This window comes from Pleurodeles waltl, chromosome 5 (genome assembly GCF_031143425.1).
Source record: "Pleurodeles waltl isolate 20211129_DDA chromosome 5, aPleWal1.hap1.20221129, whole genome shotgun sequence".
NCBI classification, from domain to species: Eukaryota; Metazoa; Chordata; class Amphibia; order Caudata; family Salamandridae; genus Pleurodeles; species Pleurodeles waltl.
This window is the reverse complement of record NC_090444.1, coordinates 757,023,484-757,044,866: the sequence shown is the minus strand read 5'-3', so window position 1 is coordinate 757,044,866 and position 21,383 is coordinate 757,023,484. Positions and strand designations below refer to the sequence as shown.

Sequence of the window (21,383 nt, the reverse complement as noted above, 5' to 3'; positions counted from 1 at the left end):
GTGCATAGTGGGTACCTTTGGATATTTGTATACTTAGCAATCGATACCATACCACTGTCTTTAATCAATGGTTTTGCCATGGTGTAGATTAACTCATTTACATTTCAGTTTGTTTAAGTACTGTTCGTGTTGCTTTTATAATTTTTACTCAGTTTATGGAAGCAGATCTAAGACAGAAACTGGAGCATGCCAAGGAAATGTCAGAGATGGCAAAAGGGACCCTTAAAGACTTCAGCACTCAGAAGACCCAGCTACAAAAGTTTATTGAACAGATGACAGACTGGCTGACCAAAGTTGAGGAGTCAGTTTTGAAGTTTGACTGTAGCAAGGATCCAGAGGACCTCAAGAAAGTCAAGGTGAGATCGTTTTTGTAGTAAGAGGACATCATGAAACACCAGGAGAGTTGTATTGTAAAATGTACATGTTGTAATCCTATTGAAATGGACACTGATGCTGACTATTCGAGAATCCATCATATGAGGAGCTTTATTTTTAAAGTGTGTGTGAGAAATGCAGCTGCTTATATAAAATAAGTCTGACACTTCTAGTTAGCACAGTGTATCTTTTAGACTTTAGGCAGATACTGGCCCACATTCAGAGATTGTGAGAATTCAGGCACATTTTATCACACCAGATAAATAATGATACCCTGGGGTAAGGTACTTATTGGGTGTGATAAATAGCACCCATTATAAGTTCCTGGGAAATAACATGTCACACCAAGATCCACATTGTGTGGTAAATACTGTACATTATTTTTTCCTGTTAAATTCCGACACGTTTGACCTGCCGAAATAGAACAAAGGCTGACATTTTTAATGCACCGGGTAAATTACAAGATGTGGTAAATCCCACCCAACTTGTAATTCTGACGCCTGCATAAACAGGGGTATACACATAGGTCAGAAAATATTGGACCACTCATAATCAGGGTGACTGAAAATCTGATGGTTCATTTTGCAGCGCAAGCATGTCTTTGTACTGTAGCAAACTGCATCCCTGCATTATGTGTGCCGGCTGCTGTACAGTCTGTACTCCACTGGGAGATGTGGTTGCATCAACTCATTCTGCACTTGAGCAAGCTCTGGGACAATTCCACACCTCTTGTTTACCCTTGGCCTGGGGAACATTCTACTCTATACATATGAGAAAGCTCCTCCTTGTTAATGCACCAGCAGAGGAAAAAGGATGGTACAACAGGTACTTCAGAGGTCTTTAATGCCATGTGATGCTGGACACAACATAACTTTTCTTTGGAGTGCCAGCAGGGCTGGTGCGACCAAAAGCTACAGCCACTAAATACCAAGGCTGTCTAGGGTTGATTCCACCTAATGTCTCTTTCTTCCACCACCCTACACTTCCTGTATCTTTTCAGGACTCTTGCTGTTTCAAGGAACCATTTTGTAACTGTCTTCATGAAGAGACAGTGAACTATTTCAAAAGACTGAGAGAAAGCTGTATTAAATGCAAACGCATGTTTCAAGTAAATTTTGTTTTGGTGTTCTTGCTACATTGCTTAATTTGTGCTTGTTGTTTCCGGTGCGGAGCACCAGCACCTATTTTGAGAGCCTGCGCTTTTTCTTCTACCACAAGCATTTACTGCGAGGAAAAGACACACATGGGAAAGACGGAGGAAGAGAAAAACGAAATAGCACCACAATGGGAGAAAGCAGAAAGCTGCAAGAGTGAGCTGGAGTGACAGGGAGTGGCTTTAAATGGACTGAAGAGGCCCGAGATGGATTCAGGATTACGCTGCCTCAGTATACCCTTTTCACACATTTAATTGCAGCAGCCGCGTGTTTAAGAGGAGGGCTTTGGGCACCAGCACCTTTTTATTTACAAATTAGACAATGTCTTACTATAATTACTAAAACATTGGTGCAACCCTTATTTGACAGTATTTTTGTTTTCTTCATCAGGATATTCAAAAAGAGCTCCAGGGCCAGCAGGGCAGCATTGATTCGACGCGAGAAAATCTTAACAGCCTTTGTCGCAAGTATCACTCCGTGGAGCTAGAAACTCTTGGTGTGACTGTCACTGCTCTGATAAAGAAGTATGAAGCTGTGAACCAACTGTGCACCAAAACACTAATTACCCTACAGGACGTCTTGGAAAAACATTTCAATGGTGAGGTCATAATACTGGAACTTTCAATTGAATCTACCTTATATTTAAGTGTGTAAAGTCTGCAAAGCAGTTTGTGTCGGTGTTTTACCCTTGAGCTGAAACAGCTGCTTCCAGAGCCGTTACAGTTTCCTCGAAAAAATAGTTATTTAACTCACTGTGAAAAGTACAAAGGATACGTTGTATCAAGCAGCAAATTGAACAGTGTTGTAAGTCCTGATGTGCAGCTATTGAATGAAATGACATGCAATTTGTACTTACGTTTCTACTTTGCGAATGCAACAAAACAAAGAAAACTAGTTACATAAATCCCTAAGAAAGCATATAATACATATGGCTGAAAAATGTGTTTGCCTGCCCGTCCAGAGATAGGATGACATTTATACTGACCTTCAATATGTAGGTAGGTTTGTAGGGCAAACAGGCCCTGCGCCATTATGGATGGTTGCTTTATGTGCATACAAGTCTGAGTTGGTCATAATTTAGCAGGATTTGAAATAACAGAAGGGTGAGTATGCAAACTCTAAATTCCGGTACGTCAATTTCATTTTTGCCTGCCCAATGTTTCTGGTATAAATTTTTAAATTAAGCCTAACTCATTTACCACATTTTGTTCTCCACTCCAATCCTTGCCTATTTGGGGATAAGTATTTAATAGTTGAATACGAGGCGAGGCACAAAAGTTGTGTAGGAAGTAATTTATGCAAGGTCGACTTTTTTACGAGATTTTGTAGTCTGCTTTATGCATAATATAATTTTGCAACTCATGAATTCGAAGCTTTCTGCTTTTTCCATCTTTTGTCTCTTTATTTGGAAAGAAAAATATTTCACCTGCTTTATGGATTATGTTTAGGGGAAAAAGTGATAGGTGTTGAGAAATGTAAGTTGCAAGGAAAAATTATACCAGATCTCGAAAGGAGGAACTCATAGTTAAATAGAATAATGTCTCTTGGATCCAGAATAAACAGAGGACTGGATGTAATTTGCCTGCTTTATTATTACAAAAAATTAGAGCTAGATAAACTGGCAGCATAGTTCTGTTACACTCTGTAATGCATTTGCTAACATCAAAATAACACGTCATTTTGCTTTTTAGCTATCAATTGCTTACTAAGAACGTGTGACATATATAAACAGTTTGCTTGTTCAGCTGTTGCTTCTCTAATTGGTTTTGTTATTGGTGATATACTTTAATGTAAAAGAGCCATATAGAGTGCACTGTTAATAGAAATGATGTGCAAAAGGTAGTAAGAACAACTAGAGAGGGCCAACTGACCAGTTGCAGAAAATACACTTTTTAGAGCTGTATGCAAAGGCAACATGGCCTTCATAAGATCAAGATTCAAGGGCAGAGAATTATAAGTCCTGCCACTACAATCGATAAAGACCTGCACAAGTGCCAACCTCAGGGATAACCAATAGACATGCTTCAGAAGCCCTAAGCTACCTGGAGGGAAGATAATGGTGAAATGTTGTTTTCCAAATAGGTGCGACTATAGTGATGGAAAGCTCTAATCACAATGCACTTAGCTTTAAAAATAATTGTCTTTGCACCCACCACAACCACCTCAACTGCCTGCTCCTCAACATCCGCTCCCTTCACAAACATGCCATAGAACTCTGGGACCTCATCACATCACACTCACCTGACATCGCCCTCCTCCCAGCTGGCACTCTCACCCTCCCCTCCTCTTATGGCAGCCACGGCGCGGTAACAGGGAGCAACCTTTGACCCTGCTTTTGCAGGCAGGTCGCTCCCCGCTCCGCCATCCGCACCACCTCCACTCCTTATTCTTTTCCTCCCTTTTCCCCGCCGCTGCGCCTCCTGCGGCCCCTCCCACCTCCCCCTCACCATTCCAGTTAGCCTCTTTTCCCACCACTGCGTCCCCTGTGGCCCCTCCTGCCTCCCCCCTCCTCCTCACCGTTCCAGTTAGCCTATTTTCCCCGCCGCTGCGTCCCCTGCGGCCCCTCCCGCCTCCCCCCTCCTCCTCACCATTCCAGTTAGCCTCTTTTCCCCGCCGCTGCATCTCCTGCGGCCCCTCCCGCTTCCTCCTCACCGTTCCAGTTAGCCTCTTTTCCCACCGCTGCGTCCCCTGCGGCCCCTCCCGCTTCCCCCTGCTCCTCACCGTTCCAGTTAGCCTCTTTTCCCGCCGCTGCGTCCTCTGCGGCCCCACCCCCCACAGCCCTCTCATTGGTCACGCCCTCCCTCCTCCCAGCTGCCACTCCCACCCTCCCCTCCTCATATGGCAGCCGCGCCCGTCCCTGCCAAGACCGCGCCCAGCGCCAGTCCCCCTGGCCCTCTCAGACACACCTACTCCCCCCTCACCCTCCACTCTTTCAGCCCAGGCCCCCGCCCCACATGCACCCCATCTAGCCCCACACACACTCATGGCCCCTTCACCTGCCACACCTGTCACTTCTCCTGCTCGTCATCCCTCACACCACACACCAACAATAGCGACCCCACCTTCAACAAACACAACACCCCCAACACAAGACTCACCCACCTTGCCCCCACCAACCAACCCCGCAGCACACCAGCCCACAACCAGAACACACCCCGCAACAACAGCCACATGCACCACACCAACGTCACCCACCACAACCACCTCAACTGCCTGCTCCTCAGCATCCGCTCCCTTGACAAACATGCCATAGAACTCTGGGACCTCATCACATCACACTCACCTGACATTGCCTTCCTCACGGAAACCTGGACCAACCCCTCCTCAGAACCCGACATAGCAATAGCCACCCCCAAGGGATACAAACTCCAACACAAAGACCGCCTCAACAGGCCAGGCGGTGGCATCGAGATCCTACACAGGGACACCATCAAAGTCACCACCAGCTCCCAAGACACTATTGACAACACTGAACACATCCACTTCCTCATCCACATTAACAACAACTCCACCCTCAGAGGTAAACCAATCTACAGACCACCCGGACCACGCCTCGCCTTCTGCGACACCATCGCCGACAGCATCAGCTCTCACGCCACAGACTATATCATCCTCAGTGATTTCAACTTTCACTTAGAAAACCCACAAGACCACAACACTACCTCCCTCATAGACAACCTCACCAACCTCGGACTCAAACAACTGGTCACCGCACCCACCCACTCAGCAGGACACTTGCTCAACGCAATTTTCACCTCAAGCCAACACATAGCCTACACCCACACCACCGAACTCCTCTGGACTGACCACCACTGCATCCACTTCTCCTTCACCAAACCCCCCACACACTACCATCAGCACACCACACCCTACTGCATGTGGGACAAGATCCCCACAGAACGACTAAACTCCCAACTGGCCCATAACCCCCCCACACACACCAACGACCCCAACACAGGAGCACACAACCTCTCCAAGTGGATCACTACCTGCGCAGACACACTAGCCCCCCTCAGAAAACACATCGCCACCCGCAACATCAAGAACGCCCCATGGTTTACCCCTGAACTCCAAGACTCCAAGCGCAAATGCCACCAAGCTGAGAAAATATGGAGACTAGAATCTTCCACAACCAACTTCTCCACCCTCAAAACCACCATTCGCACCCATCACCAACTCATACGCACCGCCAAAAGAGATCACTACAAGACACGCCTTGACAACAACTCTCAAAACAGCAAAGAACTCTTCACCATCATCAATGAACTTGCCAAACCCAAAGCCAGCAACATAGACCCCACACACACACATCCCCTATGTGACACCCTTTCCAACCACTTCCTCCACAAAATCCTGGACATCCACAACAGTTTCATACCACACACACTCACCACACACCCCTCACCCACCCAACCCAACCCCCACTCATGACCCTCCCACCATACTCTCCACATGGACCCCACCACACATTAAGAAACCGAAAAAACCATGAACTCCATCCACTCCAGCTCCCCCTCCGACCCCTGCCCACACCGCATCTACAACAAAGCTAGCCCAACCATCGCCCCATATTCTACAACATAATCAACTCCTCTTTCGACTCTGGCACCTACCCAGACCCCTGGAAGCATGCGGAAATCACTGCTCTCCTAAAAAAAAAACAAGCCGACCCGGAGACCCTCTCCAACTACCGCCCCATCTCCCTCCTCCCTTTCCCTGCCAAGGTTGCAGAGAAATTAGTCAACACCCGCCTATCCCACTTCACAATGCTCAGGTGAAGGTAGATACCTTTGGTCCTCTTCTCCATGGCTCAGGGGCGATGGGTGCAGAGGTGTTTTTGGGTGTTGGGTGTTTTTGACTGAAGCCGTCGAGGTAGAGGCCGGCTGCGTGCAGTGGCTGCAGGTGTCATCGGGGAGTCCAGGAGGGGTGAAATCACGATGGACTCAGACTCTGGAGGGTGGGGTAGCCTTGTTGGCACAGGTGGTCCTCTTTAACTCAGGTCAGAGACGACAGGTGGAGTGGTGACTTCAGTTGTTGAGTTTTGGTGGTTCCAGAGGCTTCAGAGTCCCTTCTTTTGGAGTTTGCTGGAAAACAGGTCCTGAGTCTTTTTCAAAGGTAGGTAGTTCTCTCAGGTATCTGGAGTCACGCTGCTTTTGGTGCAGATTTTGATGAGGGATGCAGACAGGTGGGTGGGGTCGGTACCCGTCAGCTACTTCTTTTGTCCTCTTCTGCTGTCACAGCTCTTTGTGTTCTTCCTCTTCTTACATCATCAGGATCAGGTTCTCTGGTGCCAGAAGCTCCCCATAATACCAAATTTAAGGGCATTAGGGGTGTGTAGCGTAGTAGCCAATGGGCTACTGACCCTTGGGGTCACTACACCCCTTATATGACCACTTCCTGTGGGAAGTGGGCATACCCTGTCCCAGAGTTCCTAATTATGCCATCTCAAAGATGACTATCCCTGAAAAATTGTGTCCACCTCGAAGTAGCCCACCTTAGGGGTGGTACTAGCCCCTTGGTGGCTTGCCTACCTGACTAGCTAATTTTCCCACCTGTACAGGTGACAAATGGGCTCTGGACAGGGGAAGAGGCTTCCACTCCTGTGGGGGTCCCAGATTTGCATTTCGAAGGCAGCAGCCCTTTGAGGCTTGCCACCTTAGGAAGGCGAATCAGCAGGTCATCCTGGGGAAGGATATGTGACACCCTCTTCGTGGACAGGCTTTTGTTCTTGGCCTCCTGAGAGCAGAAGGCTCTAACCCTAGGGTGCTAGTACTGTGTCTCGTCTGCCAGGCTGGTAAAAAACATTCAGTGAGGACACAGGAGGCTGGTAAAGTTTTCGGGGGCACCTATAAGGTGCCCTCTGGGTACATGTATTGGCAAATCTGACACTGACATCAGTGTGAGCTCACCAATAGAAGATGTTTGATACCAAACATTGCTATCTTCAGTGAATTCATCATGTATCTGGGGAACTCATATTAACCAGTGTCCAGCACATGCATTCAAAATGGCTTCCCTTTTCACTTACTATGTCTGAGAATCGACAAAGACATAGTAGGGGCATATCTGATAATGCAGATTTGCCCTCACATGTAATATAATGCACCCTGCCATAGCATTGTAAGGCCTGGTAGAGGGGTGACTTACATATATTGCATGCAGTGTTAGGGGTCATGGCACACAGACTGTGTGCCATGTCACATTTTCACTTCAGTCTGCACCAAGTCACACAGCCTACAAGGGCAGCCTGTCATGTGCTTGGTGAGGGGTCCCTTAGAGTGGCACAATTCGTGCTGCAGCCCTTAGGTGCCCTTTTTAGCAGCTCAGGCCCTAGGTACTAGGGGTACCATTTATTAGGGACTCACGGGGTGCTTAAGGATTTGCCAGTTGGGGAAACAATTTTACAGTTTAGGAAAAAAGTTCTGGCATGGGGGACCTGGTTAGCAGGAACCCAGTGCACTTTCAGTCGAAATCACATCAGATACCAGGCAAAAAAGTGGGGGTAACCATGTCAGAAAGAGGCACTTTCCTAGCTACATTTTTATTTTGCAGAAATGTCATGACAGGAATAACTATCCATCTTGTATCATAATGTGCTACAGTGATGTTTCACATCACATGTTAATTCTGAATATTTGCAGCGGCCATCCTCATAGGCATATTTCATCTCTTCATTTGTGCCTAGTTGCATACACTTAAAATATTAAAATATTTGTGTTTAATTGAATGTGCGTTTTACATGGTGTACAATTAAAGATAAAAGAACTCTGTTTATGTAAAAGAAAAAGATTCAGAACGCAAGTGACTTCAACTTCAAATTACAAGGTACTGTTTAACAATCATGAGCAAAGGCAAGCAACTGTTTGTAATCACTTTTATGTTTCACATATTTTTATTTAAAGAAACCTTGGACGAATTCCAAAACTGGATGTCTAGAGCAAAGACTGAAGTGAAAGAATCCACTGACCAATCTGGGGACAGTAAAATATTAGAAGCAAAGTTGCAGGCGTTGAAGGTAAAAGCATCTAATGTCTCAGAAGTTACACTCATTTATCCTTTTTATATTTTTTATTACGTTTAATTATGTTTCAGGCAAATATGGTAAACCTGCCATAAGACCTAAAACTTCAACAACTACAAATTATAAAATAGTAGAGCAGAATGCGTATCAATACTTTAAAATACATTAAAAGAGTAATACAAGTGAAAGAGTGCTAAATTAAGGGATTGGCTTATATAAAGATGACAAGGTAGATTGCACAAAATATTAGAGGAAAAGAAACAAGTTACATTGATTTTTAAAGATTTAGGAAAAGATGAAACTTGATTTTGTGACTGAGAAAAAATGACTGAGCAATGTACATATTGTTTATTGAACTATGGCCTTTGGTATCTTTCCATCTCACTATGTAGAATCATCAGTTCTATTTTATTTAAAGATGGCCAGAACCAAATTATAAATTACAGTCTTGAAGAAGACATATTAGTTTAAAAAAAAACAAGCTTCAAAACTGAAAATAATATATTCTAACTTATTGAACTTTTGCAAAATATGTTTTCTTAAATATATGAAGAATATGCTTATTATTACTTCTCTAATACTGCATTATTGGTACAATACATTTAATTAGGCTTTGGATTTTTCTGTGGGCAGAAACTCCTCATTTAAAGCTAATATATGGTTTGGCCTCACAACATTCTTACAAATGGTGTCTTTTTTTTATATGTTAGTAACTATCTGAGATCATTTACAACTTGGAACATTTTGACTAGATGTATGAAGATCAAGTTGCGAATATCGCAATTAGCAACCAACAGTTTTGCGACCATTAACGATGTTCATGAATCAATCTATTAAGTTTTACAATTTCGAACCACAGTGGGTCATCATCCAACCTACTTCACGATTACTAAAGTGATAGATCACAAATTATGACACATTGCAATTTGTGGCTATCATCAAAATGGTGGTCTGCTATAGTCAGTAGACCAGCATGTATTTTTTTTAATGCAGCCCATTTTTCTTAAAAGAAAAACTACTTTTAGTGAACATTTGTTTGGAAGTTAGCCATTTTTTTTTAAATTCACAAAAGGAAAGGAATCCCAAGGGAAATCTTTCACTTTTATGAATGGTTACAACTACAATAGGCCCCTTTCCACATAACATTTTTATCAAGGGGCTGGAATCCTGTTTAAGCGCGTTAAGAGGTTACTGACTTCTAAAATTGGCTTTGCATTAGAAAATATAATCCATATCTCCTTCTTCCTGTGATGAGAAGGACAAAATCAGAGGACTATATCACATAAAGTGAGCACAGCAAGCGCTAATTGTGACAGGTATCTGACACATGTTTGGGCTGACTTGTGTCTTAAGTAGTTGAAGAGCTGCAGCAGGGCTATTTTACCACCCTTCACAATAGTAATTGGTTGCATGTCACAGAAATTTTAAAGGCAAATGTTACTTTTGGCAGGACAGTAGCCGTATTTTTAAACACATCTAAATTAAACAACAGAACATAACACAATATACATGAAGCACCATAACAACATATTTAAAATGTAACAGGGCAAGATACAACAAAAACAATAAAAACAAACCACAGCATAGCAACCACTGTGCAACACAACAACACCATTTGCAGAAATGCAGCACAAAGACACAGCAGCACAACTACTAACAGAGCACATCACCACCTCAGCAAAAGGGTAACAAATATGCTCCAAAATTCTTGTCATACATTACGTGTTCAAAAACCTGCTTTTATAAAACAGTGGGAAAAGGTGTTTACACCAAGCAATGCCTTATCGTACCACCAAGGACATAAAATAGCACCAGCCAATAGAGTTTGTGCTCTAGCCCAGACTCTTTAAACAATGTATTGAGTTTTATTGCTTGTAGATGCATACTTGGTTTAAGTAAGCACTCTACAATCATAGTTTAAAAATGAGCAAATCATAAAAGTCAATGCTACTGTTCAGATCAAGGTAGTTACATAAGTGAAAGTAAGATGCTTTATTGTTAAAGACAATCCTGTTCCCACCTCCAAACCATTCTAGAGCAGATATGCACATGACTACACATCTCAAGTTGCACCTATCTAAAAATACAGGAGGCAGAAAAAATCCATGAAGATGGAAAAAGCAGAAGTCACACCTTCATGCTCAGTACTTTGCAGCAAACCTTCCCTTCAGAAATCACTATGAAATAGCATCATCATGCCTCTGTTCATGAAGGGGAACAGCAGATGCCCTACGTCATCTTGGCCTTTCCGTGTGACCAAATGATATGCAAAAATCTAAATTGCATGTCTACATGCATATTTTGAAGGATTGGATCCAGTAGGAACAGTTTTGACCCCTAACGAGGTGGTTTAAAATCAGACCTGACTAGGGTGTACAAAGTTGTCAATCAGTAATTTTCCGTAATGAAATGTATTTACTATATGATTCACCTTGTAGAATGGAAAACGTATGGTGAAATCTAGAAAAACTCAATGACCTTCTAAACCCTGCCCTCCAATCTAAGAAATTTGTATCATCTCCCCTGCATATCTTCGATACAGTTTGGGAAGGCAATTCCCCAAGATATTTTCTGTATCAAATGAGAGCAAACAGAAAAGCTTGTTTGCATCCTTGCTTTTCAAAAATTTGATCAATGATCCATTTAAATAGCTGTTGAATTCATGCAAACCTGTAGAAGATAGAAGAGAGGTAAATTCCACTATTATTTTCTACAGATGACACTCCACTGCTCTTTATTTCAGCAGAAGGGCCACATACGTTATATACCAACAAATAAGATTTTTGGGGGGCATTCCAAATACAGCAACAAGGACCCAACTGAAAAAGTGACATATTTCCCCAACTGACTTACTGAAAAGTGACATACCTGCCTGACAAAGTTGGTACTATGCTCTTTTTAATCTTTGTCTGGACCACCTATGAAAAATGTGGGGAGGACAGAAGAAAATGCAATCAGTGGCAAGGTTCACAAAAAGTATGAATCCAGATGAGGGAAGAAAGTCCCAGAATTCTGAGACCCAGAATAAATAGCATTTCTAGACATGGAAGCACCCATTGTGGCTTCCTTGAAAATTGAAACATAATAATGTTACTCAAAAGAAACTGTGAAGAACTTTTGCACATTGGTCAGGCAAGGTCATGCACCCTTCTGGAAGCAACTGTTGTTATCTTTCATTTTAGCTTGAACCTCCAAAGGCAGCATTGTATGGAAGAACATCCAGTAAACGGGCCTAAAAAACAAATAGTGATGATGAAGTGACATGAATGGAGTTGCAGAAGGATATTTATTTTGTGATTCATTAGGGAAACAATAAGGAAAATGCACATAAAAGGTTATGGGAGAAAATTCGGGGAAGCAAACATGCAAAAACGATAAAGTGTACCTCAAGAAGGAGATCTTTAGTTTGGTTCGCCTATGAATCTTTTGGACATACCAGCTAAAGATCGCCTGTCAAATTTGAAAATATTCTCTATCCTAGAAACTTTGGACTTAGTCAAAAAGTGAAAAATTGGGGGGAAAATCGGGACAAGATTCAAAATGCCCCTGTAACAACAAAGAGACGGGGATGCTTTAGAAAGTAATTAACATTGAACACAATGTAACAATATAAAAGAAAAGCCTTTCTCCCAAGAGAGATGAAGGCATTGGTTATCTGGGATTACAAAACATACCAAGGTAAAGCCTGTAGAGTTAAGGTTAGGTTCAGAGTCAGGAGGGAAGGTCTGGACTAGGATTAGAGTTAGATGTACAGTGTAGGGTTAGGACTGATAGGTTTGTAATAGTTATTTGAACTATTATTCATTTTTCTTTATTTTACAAGTAGATATTTTTGCTATGCTTTTTAATTAGCTGAAACCCTGCACACACCTTCCAGTACCACATGCTCAACTTCATCCCTATTATTTCTTCTGTTTCTCCCATCCTTCACCTTTTCTATTTATGTTTAATGTCCTTTTGCATCCACTATCTAATGACCACAGTCACTTTAAAATAAAAAATGTAAAGCCTGTAAACTAAATCTTAATTCCAATTTAAGTAGGATAAAAGTGGAAATATCACAGCAGCATCTTCTAACTGTAAAAATCAAAGCCCAGCACACAGACACCTGCTGCCAGATTTTGGATTGAGCAGAAATCTTGGATAACACATGTTCAAGTAGAGGATACTTGCAAATTGTATTGCCTTGGGGCTCTTTGGGACGATTAAATTTGTTAAGTTCCTATCTGCAATAGCTTTAGTAATATAAACCATTTGATTACAGATGTCTCAACCCACACACAGGATCCAGGATTGGTAGAGAAGTTGCATGTTTAGTGTGAGACGCAGGCATAGACCGGTGGCCAGCACTATATCATCTAGACCCTTATATGGAAATGATATGTGCCAGAGATAGAATATATATTTGAAAGTAAGACTGATGTGGGACTTAATTGTTGGAACTCTAGTTCTCTTGATATTGTTCTATTTTTTAACACTAATTTACAATTCCTGCCCTGGTTATTAAGTATAAGGGCCACTGCTGACAGTTCACCTACTCATTCCGAAGGGAGGAATCTGTGGAATATAAACAATTCCAGAATCTTGACGAGACAGTGTTACAGAGAAACTGCACAACTGAAATGAAGCAGATGAAATAGTCAGCATTAGCTTCTCGCATTGCTTTTTGACCAATATTTATTTACACAATTTTTCCATGCTTTCAAGTTTGAAACGTTTTGTGAAGTAGGCACTTGACATCCTCATCTACTGGTACAGTGGTTCATTGATCTGAACTGTGATATTTTGCATTCCAACATACATCTTTGTAATTGTATGTTGCTTCCAGCATTTAAGCCCGTTTGAGTTTCTGTCATATTTTTACTTAGCTGGACCCTACAAGCAAATTGCTTTTAATTTAAAATGTCCTTTGTTTTTTTCAACAGGAGGTCATCAATTCCATGGGCGACGGGCAGAATAAATTGGCTGCAGCTTCAGAAGAAGGAGAAAAACTGTATGTGTTTTTACCCAAGCCTGCGGTCAGCAATATACAGGAACAGCTTGCAAAGGTCAACAAGGAATTTCATAATTTTAAGAAGCAATGCATGAAGGACAGAAAATCCCTTCAAGACATTGTCGCAGAATTGGGAAGGTTGGTTACTATCTGAGAGTACATAGGATTAAGCTTAGATTTGATACATTCCATTTTTGATCATCACAAAAAGTTGATGTCTAAAATGCATGCAAAGGTTGACACAAATTATGGGCAATACTTTCTTACGATTATTCTGATGGAAATTGTAAATTATGTTAAAACATTAGAATGTTGAAAGTTCAATTGAATACAATGGAGCAGCATTATGTTATAAATACTGGTACAGGCTTGCAGCTATAAACGTTTCAGTGTCTTAATCTAAGTCTTTCACTCCCCGTCTCTCCTGCCTCTTCGGGATATTGAATTGTGCAGGGCAATGAGAGATGGTTCACACTGTCACTTGAGCAGTTGAAGGAGAGAAGGGGTGGGAAGTCCCCTCAGACCAAACAAAGAAAACCAGCTTGACAGACCTGATGGAGAATCAGGTGCTGCCTTCAGTTCCTCTCACTTTGATAATTATTGCCACAGTCTACATGCAGCAGTAATTATTAAACATGTACAGGAGGAGCTTTGGAAAAAAACCTTTGGCACCGCAGAGCTTTTGAAAACCCCATGACTCTTAGGAGGTTTTTATTTTTTATTAGAACTTTTATCCCTTAAAGGGCACAGACTCCAATAGCCTTATGGCATGTGGCAGCGCCTCCAGAACCAACAACAATGGAGTGGGCCCTTAATGGCCAGTAAAGCCAACTACAGTGGGCTATTAGGCTATAATAATGCTAGGTTTGTCAGCTACATTATATGGAGTCAAAGTGCTCATCATGAAGAAGCATAAAGGGGGTGATTCTGACCTTGGTGGTCTTTTCGCAAGACCGCCGAGTTACCGCTGCGGTAAAGACCGCCGACCGCGGCGGTATGCCGCGGCACGTATTCCGACCGCTGGGAGCGTTCTGCCGGAAAACCGCCAGCAGCCACACTGGCGGTCGGCGGGAAAGTGGAGACTGGTCAACCTCCACCGCCACGCCATCAGAACACCGCCCACAGAATTACGACCCACATTTCTGTGTGGCGGTCTTCTGTTGGCGGTCACGTCCCTATGGCTCCCGTCGCCTCCTCGTCCGTGAGGGGAGGGGGTGGGGGGGGTGTTGTGTGATGTGTGCGTGCATGGGGGTGTGTAGAGGGGGTGTGTGAGTGCGTGCATGCGGGCGGGGGGTGCTGCTGTGCCTATGGGCAATGTGTGTAGTTCGGCGGGTGCGCATGTTGGCATGTATGTGTGCGGGTATGTGCCCCCGTTGTGTATGTGTGTGTGTAGGGGGTGTGCATATGTGCATGTTGGGGGTGCGTGCATGTCGGGGTGCGTGTATGTGCATGTCGGGGTGGGGGGGCAGGGGGTTTGTAACATCTCTGGGGGGTGGCAGGGGGTGGAGGGTGTGGGGGGGGGGGACTCGTGGGGGGTAGTGGGGGGTGGGGGAGACCCCTATCAGTGCCAGGGATGGAATTTCCTGGCCCCGATAGTGCCTACCGCCATGGTTCGCATGGCGGTTCCCGACCGCCAAAAACCGCGGCGGTAAGCAGGGTCATGATGCGGTTGGCGGTCTTGGGTCGACCGCCGGGCCGGAGTGCGCAAACTCCAGCCCGTCGGTCATGACCGCCGTGGCGGTCGGAGTGGGAAAGTGGCGGTCGATCGCGGCGGTGACCGCCGCGGTCAGAATGCCATTTTTTTGACCGCCGGTCTGTTCGCGGTCCGACCGCCGCCTCTCCGCCGACCGCCGGGGTTAGAATCACCCCCAAAGTCTTAAAATAGTTGCTTTTTTGTAATGCTATACCAATAAGTGTTTGGATAGGAGTGCAGCCTAAAGTACCATTAACCTATGTTTACCTTCTTGTTGAATGATTTTTGGGCTACCCATGGGCTCAAGTATCTTGACATTCCCTTGGATGGTGTGATACAAGACCAGGAGGTGGAGTAGCTGGTGCAACCCCCTCTCTAACATTGATGTGTGTGAGAGATGCATGCACGCCGGTTGTATGTTGTTTTGCACATTTGGATGGGAAGAAGTTTACTTCTTGTCCTGGGGCTGGGGAGTTGGGTGTTTTTGTCACAAATGTTAGAGTTGTTATGTTGGCAAGCCTCTGCCAGCCCATCTGACTATTCCTTAGAGAGGTTATGGACCCCCACTAACACTGCAGAATCACCACGCGCCCCTAACATCTTACCTGGTAGTTGTGCTGTCTCCCCATGGCGTCCACCCTAACATTTAATTTCATTAGCTGGAACATCAGGGGCCTAAAAAGCATGACCGAGAGGTATAAGGTACATGCATACTTGAAGAGGAGTGGGGGTACCTATAGCCTTAGTGCAAGAAACCCACTAAACTGCCACTGAGAAGGAAGCACTTAGATGAGGTGGCGAGGCCAATTTTATGCCACTTCATATACGGCTTTTGCTAGGGGAAGTTCTAGTTTGGGTTCAACATGGGCTGTCATTCCAAATATCGACTGAGTTGATCAACACGAATGGGAGATATGTCATAGTGTCTGGTCGTCTCAGGAGATGGGACATTATAATCATGGGTAGTTATGCCCAAACAAAGACCGAGGGAGCTGCCTCACCAACTTATCTAGGGTTATAGCTATGTATGCAAAACACAACCTACTGATAGGAGGGGACTATAACTGTGCTGGGAACCCTGTCTTAGACAGATGTCACCCACCATTAAGAGACTCCCTGATTCATAGACTTGCTGGCACCTTCTCGACTTGGCAACAATGCTGGGGGTTACTGGACACCTGGAGGAGCCTACACCCTGAAATCAAAGATTACTTATTTTACTCTGGTATGCACAATTTGCTTCTGCTGCTTGCTACTTTTTTATGCTCCCCAGGGTAGATAAAACAGTTCAGAATGCAGAATACCTGTGTTGTATTGACTCAAATCACAATCCAGTATTAATTGCTTTAAATTGGTACAGAGAGCACCCTCGTAAACCCGACTGCCGATTACATATGGAGACCCTAGAGGACCCCATGGTTTCACAAACAATAGATGAAAAGATACCAAATTATCTCACAGACAACACAGCCACCACAACCTCACCCGTCCTTGAGTGGCATGCATTTAAAGTGTTCATTAGCGAGAGGTGTATAGCGGGCCTAATGGGAGTGAGGCACACCTTGCTGGGCGAGATTGAGACACATGAGAAGGCACTACAAGACTTGGAGTTAACGTGGCCCGGAATTGAAGCAACAACCTTTAGATGCTAAAGAGCTGGTTGATGACCAGATGAAAAAACGTCACTGCTTTGACTATTGCACTTACATAGTAAACACACATACCGAACATGACAAAGCAATAACTTTGCTGGTCTGTCTAGCAAACCCCACAGCCGGGAACTCCCTAATTCTTGAAATAGAATCCGAAATTGGGGGAACTACTCTATGCCCAAGAAGGTATCAATAGTAAATTTTCAAGATACTATACTACACAGTACATCCCTCAAGACATGCTGTCACCCAACAGATGAGTGATTATATAGATGCTACAGATCTCTTGAGGCTCTTTGGGTTGGAGGCAGAGGTGTACAGAGGAGCCATAACACTTTAGGAAGTGCAAGTGGCTATCGAGGCCATAGTACAGGAAAGGTTCCCTGGTTGGATGGACTATCCATGGAATTTTATGCAGCCTATGCTGAGAACCGGGCACCGCAACTGGTCACGCTCTATGCAACGACCCAAGAGATGGGTCATCTCCTTACTTCCACCAATAAGGCATTAGTCATACCACTGCTGAAGCAGGAACGCCCCCTCACGATGTTAAAGCTTAGAGTCCACTATCCATGTTCAACATGGACTATAAAATCCTTAGTAGAATATTAGCAACCCGCTTGCTCACTGTTATGTCTAAGCTCATACATGCAGACCAAGCAGGATTTATATCAGGGCGTAACATGACTATCAACATTCGCAGGCTCCTATCGGTCCTTGAAGCTTTCAACAGCCTCAGGTCATATTTCCTATATCAGATGATGCTGAAGATGGGCATTGGTCAGTGGCTTGTGCAGTGAACCAAACTGCTGTAGTCGGCACCCATTGCCCGAGTCTGCACCAGTAAATATATCTCTGACTCATATGTTGTCAGAAGAGGTACTAGGCAGGGATTTTTACTTTCCCCATTATTATTTGACATAGCTGTAGAGTCGTTCTCCAGCAGAGCACACTCTGGTACCTCATTCTGGGGATTGGACGTTGAGGGCGTGACTCACCACACCGCTTTCTACTCAGACAATATGCTCACATTTCTCCGAAACATGGATGAGGTCTTGCCTGGAGCAATCACACTCCTGGACCAATTTGGAAGAGTATCCAGCTTCTGCATTAACTGGCAAAAATCTAACCTATTTCTCCTTTTGTCAGGACGTACCCCAGACTCTGGACCTCCAATGCCCTGTGTGGGAAGGGTCCATCCTGAAGGATTTAGGGGTCATGATCTACTATGACCCTCTTGACCTCTTAGAAGGAAACATTGGCATATCGCTTCATGGGCTCCAGGCCAGCGTAGACTTTTGGAGGACCCTACCTCTATCAGTAGCTGGACTATAGCGGTGGCAAAGAGGGTGGCACTCCCTAGACTGTCGTACTTCTTCACCACTCTGCCTATTATTATCCCCCAGCGGATTTTCAAATACTTAAAGCTTGTTACTGACTCAACTTATATGGGGAGTGGGCAGACATAGGGTGGCACTGACTAAATTGATACTACTAACAGCTGATGGAGGCCAGGCAGAATATGAGGTATATTATTTAGCAGCGTAACTCCAGTGGTTTACCTGGGGGATTGCTACCCGACTACATCCAGGTGGGGATGTTGATGGGGCGATTCCATGATCCACCCTTCATATCAGATTCTCCTGAACCCAGGATGCCTCCTTTGTCAGGGCACAATGGCTTTACGAGTCGTTCATCATTGTTCGCGACCCTCCCTCCAGTGCACCTGTGTCAGTAGATCTTACTCTCCAGGTCTCCCACTCCTTGTCTTGGGCACATACCCCAGGCCTGGCCTTGAAGGGCCTTGTGTACTAGCCTCAATATGGGTTCACAAGCATAGGGGACCTCTACCGAGATGGAAACCTATGACATTTGACGATTTTTTAACTACATACGAGATGCCAAGAGGTCAATTTCTCTTATATCAGGCGATGGTGGTGACCAGTCTATACCAAGCTCTGGGGCCTGATAATGTAATATCCCTGAGGGACCTACAGGGAAAATGGGAGGAAGGTGTTGCACACCCATTTACAGAGGTGGGATGAGGTGGAGTGGCCAACAATAACTTCCAACATATACATAGTGTCCAGCAACACACGCTTTAAATTAATTCACTTTTATTGCCTACACTGAGCATACCTGGTCCATGGTAGGATCGTTCACATCTTTCAAGCAGCCTTGGTGACTTGGACCAGATGTGGAGTCTTTGCAGCAGAAATGGTCCACATGGTATGGTTTTGCCCTGCCCTGCCTGACTTCTGGGAATGGGTTTTGGAATGTGTTAACAAAGTTACACAGTGGTCCATCCCGCACACTCTCTTGGTGTGTATACTGGGGGGATTCCTACGTCCATACATGTGTAAAGTCTCCACTCGATTTTCAGATCTTGCTATGGTACTGGCAAAACAGGAAATTACTATGAACTGGAAAGCCTCAAGTAGCCCCAGTTTGCCTAAATGGAGGGAAAGTCTCCTCAGATGGGCGGGCTATGTTCTTCTGGGAGGCAAGACGGGAAAGAGGCTCAATAGCTATGACCAAAGTGTGGGATCACCTAACGGACTGGTTGAAAGAACCAGACTTGGACACCTCGGACACTCCCCTCCAGCCGCTGACGAACCAGCGATAGCACATAACTAATCCTTCACGTCACTATATGTTGTAGAGTGTGCAGAGCAATGCGTGATCAGGTTTGCACGATACAGTATAGCATGTGAATCATGTTATGTAGGGGACTAACAGGAAGGCTGCGGCTTGTATTGGGGTAGGGTACGGGTGGAGTTTATGCTTTGTGTGTGACCAGAACAGCGCTACTTTGTACACAATTTATCTTGTATAATTGTCTCTTGCCATACTTATTAACAATATGTGACCATGGCAATGCACGTGAGTGTAATAACTGCACACTGTACCGCTCAGATCTGGTGGATGTTGTTTGTATGTTTTGTTGGAAAACGCAATAAAATGTGTTTTAAATCAAAAAATATAAGCGGTTGGATATGATGTGAATAGACTGATGATCCCACAATTTCTATTTTATTTTATCCTGATTGCATTGTGTCAATAGATTCTTTCCAGAAGTAATTTGGAGCAGATTTTTCTAGATGCACTTAATATTAAGCTGTACAGTTGTAGTATGGGAAAAGTGGGAATTGTCAAACGACAAGCTGTTTTGTTTAGCTGTATATAGAAATGCGGACAGTAAAGTTGGATGTCACAATTTTTGATAGCAGACCTAAAAACAAATTTTATGGCCTTAACTAGAGTGCTAGGGAAGTATGGACATAATGGAGAAAAAGCTATACGGAGAGGTTGCACCTCATTTAAAATCCAAAACTATCATGAGGATGAATATGTGGAAATTTCAGAGATTCTTTTATGTCTTTTGTATTCCTGGGCTGCTTATTGAACTGTACCATACTTTCATGTAGCTTTGAAGATCAGCACAAGAAACTGAGCCTGTGGATGCATGACATGGAGCAAAGGATTAGCACAGAGGCATTGGGCGAACTTAAGCAGCACATTCCTGAAAAACAGGAGGAGATGCAGAAAGTGGAAATGTTCCTGGAAGAACTACAATCATCGAGGTACTGTGTCCAGTTTTATTTAAACTGACTTTTTCTTAGACCTGTAATAATGAGCAGAATACTCCTCTTAAAGTTCCATTCTCTAGTACATGCAGAGCCTTTACCTCCTTTTTTCATATGTTATCAGAGTCTTTCTGCATTGTCTACACAATATTTGCTCAATACAGTCGATCTGAGTTGGTTATGGTGATACGCCAATAATACATCTGTAGCCCTGACTGGTTCTCTGGGAAAAATCATGTCAGATTCCATTGGTCTGGCCTGTTTTCATGAGAAGTTGTCATATCTATTGTGAAAAACATAGCTTAAATACAATAGGCCTTTAAAATTGAATAGTATTACATTGTGCTAAAGCCTGTAGACAGGATTTGGTTTCCTGGAATATCACAGATTAATGAAGCAAGCAAAGCTTTTGATGTTGATTTCCCAGCTCTGACTGACAAACTCTTGGGGTGAAAAATGTATAAGGCAGGAATCTTTATTAGGCTTTCTTAGGACAATTGTTATAACGTTTTGCCAACTGTAATTTTTTCATATCCATGACAGTACATGGGAAATATTATGATCAACACAGTTGCCTGAAGATGGTTATTGTGACACACCAATGAAGAAGGCTATAGGCCTGATTAGTTCATTGGCAAAGGTTATAACAGAAGACATAGGTCTGATCTATTCATTATGAAAATAATGGGAGAAGGCTTGACATATTTACTGTGAAAACAACTAAAGAGTATGCATCAGTGTCGAGCTGGTAGGCTGGGCCTTTGTTTTTCCATTTGCTCCTTTTATAGGGCCATTTTAATTTATTTTCATCTCCTTCTTTTACTTTTGTTTACTCTTTCTTTAGAATGCCCAGTAGATTGCCACTTATTTAATTTGAAGGGTGTCGCATCTTGGGTAGCCACTGCCGC

At 43.8% G+C, this 21,383-nt stretch overlaps 1 protein-coding gene across 1 annotated transcript in view; it reads left to right on the top strand.

Moving 5' to 3' along the window:
* Positions 1-21,383, top strand: part of SYNE1 (spectrin repeat containing nuclear envelope protein 1) — a 1,478,055-nt gene that overhangs the window by 550,244 nt on the left and 906,428 nt on the right. The window contains exons 46-50 of the mRNA XM_069234720.1: positions 153-356; positions 1,920-2,127; positions 8,432-8,544; positions 13,476-13,681; positions 20,317-20,472. Coding sequence (XP_069090821.1) covers positions 153-356; positions 1,920-2,127; positions 8,432-8,544; positions 13,476-13,681; positions 20,317-20,472 — 887 coding nt within the window. The remainder of the gene's footprint in view (positions 1-152; positions 357-1,919; positions 2,128-8,431; positions 8,545-13,475; positions 13,682-20,316; positions 20,473-21,383) is intronic.